This window comes from Styela clava, chromosome 5 (genome assembly GCF_964204865.1).
Source record: "Styela clava chromosome 5, kaStyClav1.hap1.2, whole genome shotgun sequence".
NCBI classification, from domain to species: Eukaryota; Metazoa; Chordata; class Ascidiacea; order Stolidobranchia; family Styelidae; genus Styela; species Styela clava.
Genome location: NC_135254.1, coordinates 14,935,495 through 14,944,233, shown reverse-complemented (window position 1 = coordinate 14,944,233; position 8,739 = coordinate 14,935,495). Strand labels below are relative to the sequence as shown.

The 8,739-nt window shown below is 35.2% G+C and overlaps 1 protein-coding gene across 2 annotated transcripts in view; it reads left to right on the top strand.

Moving 5' to 3' along the window:
* The first annotated feature begins 6,214 nt into the window (after positions 1-6,214).
* LOC120344302 (inactive rhomboid protein 1-like) overlaps positions 6,215-8,739 on the top strand; it is a 29,993-nt gene continuing 27,468 nt past the window's right edge. For both annotated transcript variants that reach the window (XM_078112586.1, XM_039413443.2), the window contains exons 1-2: positions 6,215-6,469; positions 8,100-8,203. In XM_078112586.1, coding sequence (XP_077968712.1) covers positions 6,394-6,469; positions 8,100-8,203 — 180 coding nt within the window. In that variant the 5' untranslated portion in view covers positions 6,215-6,393. The remainder of the gene's footprint in view (positions 6,470-8,099; positions 8,204-8,739) is intronic.

Sequence of the window (8,739 nt, the reverse complement as noted above, 5' to 3'; positions counted from 1 at the left end):
TTCTTAAAGACACTGGAGGTTCTGTCGACCACCCATTCATTATTCTCCCGTAATATTTTTATGCCCTTTCTCGAGCAATTAATTTTCCCTTTTCTGTTGTTCATTTTAATTTTTTCGGTTATTTTATGCCTTTTCTCACTCAGTCTGTGTTTTTTCTACTAACAGGCCCTCTCTTTTCTCTCCATGCCTTTTCTAGAGCACTTAACCCTAATCACACTTTGCTGTTGTTCTGTATCATTTTAATTTTTTCGGTTCTTTTATTTTTTTAACATTATAATTTCTTCAGGTTTTTTATGCCTTTTCTCACATTCAGTGTTTTTTTTAATAACATCTTCCATCTGTAGCTTTCCGTTCTCCCCCAGTCAGTCAGTTTTTATTCTATCTACATCTTCGGTTCTTATATTCTGTATCATTTTCAAACCATTTCGGTTCTTTTATGCCTTCATCACCCAGTCTATGTTTTTGGACACGTCAGTGTACATAACGATCGTTTCAATATTATGTTGTTGTTGGACACGTCAGTGTACATAACGATCGTTTTAATATTATGTTGTTGTTCTTGTTATTATTCTTTTCTTTCGTGGAGATGAAATCGCTTTTTTCTTCGAATACTGGACCAATTGCTTTGAAAAGTTCAGTAGTTGAAGATTGATTTTTTTGCCAGAAGACTATTTCTTTTATTTATTTCAGAAATTTCTGTGAACTTTAGGAGATTCGTTTTTTGAGTTCGAAAATGTGATCAGAATAAAAAAAATAGCGGCACTTTGTGGCAATTGCGCGAGGACAGCTGAGAAGCGAACGTAATTCGCTTCGTCTATATATTTGAGCACAGCTCTCTTGTTTCTATTGACATCTTTCTAACCCCCGGACTAGGGTTGGATTATCCGGATAGCGGTTAACCGGATAACCGATTAACCAAGAGGTATTTTGCTATCTGATAACCGGATATTATTGTAACGGTTAACCGGATAATAGAGCAGTATGAATAATGCATATGCGCATTAGTGATTTTAATATTTTTTGTTGAGTGGCCAATGACATCTCTCAGAGCATATAATATTCACTTATATCCACACCACTCCGCATATTTTAGTCATCCGTGTAATGCTGGAGTGAACTTGACTATAGTATTACATCACAAAACACGCAGAAAAATGTGATTATTGCGTATTTGCGGTATAGAAGAGCCCGACTTACCTTAAAATAAAAGCATTTCTACTCTAGATATGAAAATAAATGGTAAGCTGCACGAACAAATCCAATTTCCTATTTTTGCTATCTTGAAAATTCATCAAATTTGAGCTATTATTGCAATTCCAATGAGTATAATTTATTTAGTACAATAAATGCAGATATTAATTAGCTTATAGTTATATATCAACATTTTCGGGAGAAAAGTCGGGTTCAGTTTCGTCGGTATATAACGCCGATAATTGTTTTATTTCGCCCGGAACTGAAATGGCCGCAGTATGTTATCTATCGTCGTATCTATCTATCGTTAAGAGAGTAGATCTGAAATACACATTTTTGACTGACAATAAGGAATTGAATGCTAACGAAAATACCACGACTCTTGATTTATGAGCCAGTGATAGATAAAACAAGACTCTATTTTAGGCGCTGTTGAATCGCCAAAATTTCGTAATAATCGTATTTACTGAATTTACAACAAGGGTAACTTTTCACGGGATGTATCTTTTTTTCAAATTAAAACTGGCATAATGCCGATGTTAATTCCCCAAATAATAACGCGATGCGGAAGAAAACGATCGGCGATGATAACACAATTACCCTGTAAAATTCGACCGCCTTTATTAGTGACGTTTTCGAAAATTTCAAAATGAGGAGGAAAGGCTGTTATTACATTTATGGTTTTCATGGAACTTTCACAAACAAATTTGTTTGCAAAATGGTCTATAATATTTCAGAAAAGTTTAATGTGACAGACTCTATATCGTGTCATGTTTTTCGTTTACTCATTCAGGGTGGTAAGTAAAGTTGTTCAAAAACTGGCGCAGCATTGTTTTGGCTCTGTTAATTTAGTTCAAAAGGTATTCGAATGGAAATAGATTTAAAGTTGTGGCCTAATTAGTACAAACGTGATAATATTTACAGTGACATGTTAAATAAGTGAAGTTTTCAAATTAGAAGAAATTTCTGACCACTTCGGTTTTTTCATAATCATCGATTTGCTTTGTTATTAAAATTTTTGTTCAAATGACTTATATTTTTCTATACACTTCACGGAATTTGTTCCCCCTATATTTTATTTTTTGGATACTTCTCTCACCGAAATAAAATGTTCGAAATGCACGATTTTTTGTGTTCATGATTTCATTTATGTGTATGCTCTTGTGGTATATATTAACAAAGTTTATTTCGTCGTGCAAGAAATCACCAAATATTATAGAAAACAAAATACTATACATGACAATATTAAATTTCATTGCAATTGATAGGAAGGTGCGGATGATCAGAAATGATCATTGTGAGTCTGCGACACTAAAATTTAGTACGAGTCAAAATTTAAAGAAAAGAGGCTCTAGACACAAAAAGAAACTTTTAAAAAACTTTACAATAAAGTAGAAATAATATAAATCTTTACATATTATTTGAATAGGGAAAATAACTTAGCAGTTGGGGGAAAAAAAATTAGGACACAATATTTTCAAAAAATGTTTCATTTCATTATTCCGCGTACATCGGTACGACTACTGAGCTTAAATTATTATTTATTGACACATGCAATATTAAAATGCACAATAATTCATATTCAAGAAAAATAATACATATGTGAGTATTTACAACAGAACTGTGTGGTGGTATTCGTTCAATTCACCGCGAAAATCCTGCGAAATCGTTTCTCTAAAATCAGCAGTAACTATCCGGTTAACCGTATATTTAAAATACGGAATACCCGGATATATCCGTTATCCGGATAGTGAAAATTATAGGTATCCGAACTAACCCTACCCCGGACCTTCCTTTTCTCTCCTTTCCTAACCTCTGGTTTTGCAACTTTAGTCGACCATGGTGTGACCACCTGTAGCTTTCGTTCTTTCTCAGTAAGTCAGTTTTTTCTATTAACTTCTATCTTCCCCGTCCCTTCTCTCTCTATTCCCAAACTCGGTTCTGTCTGTGTCTAATTGACTATGTATCTATCTCTAATCGGGTGGGTGAGTATCATCTAATAATTTCTCTTTACTCGGTCCGTCTGTAGCTTTCGCTGTTCTCTCTCATTCAGTCAGTGTCTCCCTTTCTCTCTCTTTTCCTAACATCGGGTTCTGTCGGTGTCTAATTGTTCCCTACCTTCAGCCGACCATGGTCGCTGGGTATCATTTAATTTATGTTTACTAGGTCCTTTTATTGCTCTTAGTCAGTATTCTTTACTGCCTGGGCTATCCTAGGTGCCTTTCCTAGGCATGGTTCTGTCTGTGGCACCTGAATACGGTCTACCATACCCACACGATTATTTTGCGCAACAGCTACTGATAGGTGCTGTCGTGATTAAAATATTATTTAATTAACAGGTTTTGTCACACTTGCTACCGCTAACTAGGCAGAGAAATGCTGTGTCGGTTGCAACGTCGGTTGGGAGCAGACATTCATCCGGAATATCGCGTGGGCTATCCTAGGTGCCTTTCCTAGGCATGGTTCTGTCTGTGGCACCTGAATACGGTCTACCATACCCACACGATTATTTTGCGCAACAGCTACTGATAGGTGCTGTCGTGATTAAAATATTATTTAATTAACAGGTTTTGTCACACTTGCTACCGCTAACTAGGCAGAGAAATGCTGTGTCGGTTGCAACGTCGGTTGGGAGCAGACATTCATCCGGAATATCGCGTGTGCTATGCTCTTCCGGGGACGGTACCCATCTAATAAGATTTTAGAGTAATTAGAGCCGCGCTCTCCTTCGTGGTGAGGGAAATTCATGCGTTTTCTCAATCTGGCTTCATCTGAAAAAATACAACCTCAAGGGGATGGTTTCGTTGGATTGCGACTACGCAGAATGACGTTGGTGTAGGGCTGTGCATACAATCTTGCTTACTCGAAATTATGAAAATCAACACTAAAATGACCATTCTGATGTAGGCCTACCTGCTATTTATATTATTTATACGTTTATATTCATGTTTGTTTGTTTATGTTTGTTGTGATTTGTTTTCTTTCTTTCCTCGGTGAGTGAACGCGTTTAATAGGCCTACGTTATAAACTTATTTTTAGGTTTTGTTCACTTTTCAGATTCTTCACCATTCTCATGCATCCATCCACATGCTGTGTTGGTTCAAAGCGCGTGCCTGCCTGTATGGAATGCGTTAGTCTGGAACTATCATATGTGTGTTGCTCAACTATCGGATGCGTCTTGTCTCTTTGCGCAATAGTATAATATTCCGTCCAATAACGCTTTCAACACATCTGTTTCCCCCGCCGCTTCTCATTTTCAGTAACGCTGTGAGCTTGGTTTTTGGACACGTAGTGGACATAATGATCGTTTCAATATTATGTTGTTGTTGTTGTTGTTCTTGTTCTTCGACACGTTTTTAAAAAGTCGCTTTTCTCTCCGAATACTGGACCAATTGCTTTGAAATTTTCAGTGGTTTTTAAAGATAAAAATTTTCTCCAGAAGGCTATTACTTTTTTTTTTCGCTATGACGTCATCAAAATTCTGTGACTCTACGTGTCCATATATTTGAGCATAGCTCTCTTGTTTCCTCTCAATTTGCGTGCGATTAACTTTTACTGATATAGGAATAAACTTGTCTTGGCTATACATCTTTTTGTTCGCTTTCCCATTCGCCGTGCATTGTTATATTTCGGTTTGATAGATGAAATTATATTGGAATTCAAAATTATTACGTGGAAAGTTTCCATCCTTATTATAATTATATTATACACGCTAGACACCATACAATTAAGTAAAAAGAAGTAGATTGAAATCAAATTCATTTAGACTCCAGAAGCAGATAACAGCCGAAAAAAATATTTGATAAAAGCGGGCACTGCTTTTTTGTAATTCCGGGAACAGAAGTCCCGGACTGTGGGAATGGTAATAATAAGTATAAGTATAAGTTTATTTCGACTCCATAATCAGCATAACAATACATTTGACAGATAAAAACAAATAAATGAAAACTGATTATGAAATCAGGGGAGCAAACGAACCCTTAGATAAGGTTTATAACGTACAAAATATAAGATGGAAGGTTTTGCCAAGAGGAAGTGGTACGTGTTTACTCACCTAAAATTATTAAGTTATTTCACACAAGCTCACATGCACCCACCAGCCACACACACACACACACCCAACCACTGAGAAGTTATTTAAGTAAGAATAAACACGATAAATTTAGGGTATACTATACAGAAAACAAAAAAAAAATAAAAATAAAGACTAGAAAAAAAAAAAATTATTTTTTACAACATATTGATAATTTTGTAATGGTTGCCATTGCCAAATTGATCGATCTTCTAATCGTTAATTAAAATATAAAAGGAAGATTCTATTGGAAACATATTGCCAAGCTGATTATAGTTGGAGTCAAATGCCAAGTTGCCCAACCAAAGTTGCCAGAATTGCATGAAGAGGTGGGCGAGACCATTTCATTCCCCAAATTAGAGCCTATTATTGCCAAATTATAGTCCAGATTGTAATAAGTAATTAAAGTTACCGGTAACAGTAAAATTACTAAAATTAAGTAAGTAGGATATGAAAATAAATTGGTTACAAAGGGTGTAAGTGAGGTTTTTCATTCTTGGGTATTAATTTCAGACAAGGATATAGGAATAAGATTGTTATTTCACAGGATATCGGAGTCTTTGTTTGATTTTTTCCCTATGTGTTTTACTTCATTTAATCGCTTTAAAGTAACCTGAAAAAAAAATAAAACAAAACTGCGAGTAGATTCAATGATTGGGTGAAGGGGAATGCGCTGAACTAATGCTTCGAAATGTCGAATACCCAAGATTTCAAGATCGGCATTGTTCGGAATCCCAGGCGTAACAGTAACATAACTGTTAATAAACATTTATCAAAAAACAGTCTGATGAACAGTTTGAGTGATAGTGTTTATTCGATATTGTTAAGGATTTTAGTTGGATGTTCGGGATTTCATTTCTTCGAAATTTGAAAAAAACTTATATTAAAGAGAACATTTCTTGCGCATGGGATCAGATTCACAGTATATAAGCGACTTCGCAATGTAATAGACATAGTATTTTTGTTTTTTCTGTCCCGCGTTGCGTTTCTGCGATATTGTATAACTGATTTCTGGTATAAATAGTTCATCAACCTATTTGGATTATGTTGTAATGTTTCAAGTCGAAACGTTGATCTGACGCAATCTGGATTGTGGTGTGCTTAACCACAGGTAGCGCAATATTTCAAAAATGGATTCTGATAAGGAAATAGAAAATGAAGAGGAGGAAGTTGCTGAAAAGGAGAAAGCTGCTCCAGAAAACGAAGGTGATTAACGTTATATTGTTTTTCTGCTGTTCTAAGCTTATTTGACACTTCGACATAACCAACATTACCCACCTTCCATCGTTTATCAGTGAATGAATAAGGCATGTCTGCCATATTTCTGTATTCCAGTATTCAGATATTGCTGTACTGGCCAACATTCAGACATTGCAAGTTCGGGTCTCGTGTAGTTTTGTACGGTACCTAACGTACTTCTAGTGGGCGTAGCATAACAATTTTCTGACATGTCTGCACGTCAATCCTTACACTCACCTGACTACCACATCCAAAAATTATGTCAGTACGACATCACAAACACGTCATAGAGCTTCCCAATTATATGTACGATCGCCCAAAATGGCATCGCCGCCGACGAAAAATAACTGACCAACGACAGTGATCTCTGTCATATCGGGATCGTTGCGATGAGAAAACGAGAGAAATAGTTGCTCGATTTCGGTCGCTCGTCTGCGCGTCTTGGATGACAGTTCGTATAGTTTGAAGGGGTCTATGCTATTACGTCACTGTGACGTCGTATTGACATAATTTTTTGATGGCATGATAAGGTGGTGGTTAGGATTGACACATGAAAATTTTTTTATGTCACGCTCGCACTAGAAGTACGTTAGATACGAAACTACCTGCCCCGCAAGTTCTAGTATCATAAGTTGGGTCTTGTGAAGTAAATGCCGTAACTGCTCAAATAACCCCAAACAAAAATGTGATGTGAAATTTTAATGTAATTAAAAAAAGTCTGTATAATTCAGAAAGAAATTCTTGAAACACATGTTTATTTCAAATCAAAGCAGGTATGTCCCTCGCCGTTAAAGATATTGTGTTCACGCTTCTATTTTCAAAAAAAAAGGAAAATTTGGGTTTTTTTTCACATTTTTGTTTGGCATTATTCAAGCAGTTACGACGTTTAATTCGCAAGAATTTTCAGAAAACCATATTTAAAATGTATGTGAAATAATGCTGTTCCGATTTTGGAAAACACTTGAGCGAATATAAAAATAGAAGACAAAAATAGCTTGCCTCATCATGGTACATTAGTAGAGATGAATGCAAACCACAGAATATTGTAACCAGAGCTGGTGAGAATAGCAATAGCTCTGTACCCAGCTCTAGGGTCACGGTATATTTAAACTGTGACTATGACTTGAGAAGTCAGAACCTCATTTTCTATTTTTGAGTCTGACTTTGGCTCCAGCTCTATAGCCATTGAGGTTTATTGACATGTTCACTACTTTGAAGCTTCAGCTCAAATTCAGTTTTGTGAAAATGGGACTCGAAAATGGCGATTTCATGATGGTTTCAAATTTGAAATGCAAAAATTAAAATTATATATACCCAATTTCAACTTCAAAATTTCTGAGCGGGAAAAGATAGATTTTAATATTTCTATGAGGTGTTAGAAATCCCTCAATGTGAAAAAATTATTAGATAGAAGCTGGAGCCACTAATTTTTCTTCTAGATCCAGTCCCATCTATTTTGGTGAGCTTTGTTCCTAGTTACATCAAAACCTCACGGCTCCCCAGCCCTTATTGTAGCTATAATATGTGACGAAAATCAGTCGATCAATTCTGCTATAGAAATTAACATTCATTCACACAAATTTTATTTTTATTCAAGATGATTCGCAACCTCCACATGAGCCAGTTACGGCTAAGAAATCATCTAGATCAAGTGTTGGATCATTTGAAAGAAGAGGTTCCAGAAATATTTATAATTTAAAGGTATTACGGATTCGAACTACGCCGATTTGGCATCGACTTTATTGCATGTGTTTATTTCTCTTAGAAACTTATAATAAGCATCTCATGTCGACAGTCGACACAATACTTTGGTTACATAAAAAAATAGTTTTTATCCGCGCAAATAATTCATATTCCATTTGTTATGAATTTATATACAGTATTAATTAATATGATAATAAACAATGTACCACACACAAAATTTCACACCCATTACATCCCTGTTTATATCGAATATTTAAAATTCTTCAAATTAATTATTATTAAATTAGATTGCCATTTATAGTCATTCATTGGTCTCTATGCCAAGTGGATGTAATCCGTTTCTATGAACAAAACAATCTTAAAGAATTATCTCTAATGAAATTAGGATTGATTAAAGTAATCAGATTAAATGAAATTCAATGATGTTATTAGTGAAAGGCTTATTTAAAAATAAAAATATTGTAAACATCTTGTTTCTGAATGAGATTTGCTTCATCCACATTGATTTTATTTCTTCTATCAAATGACATATG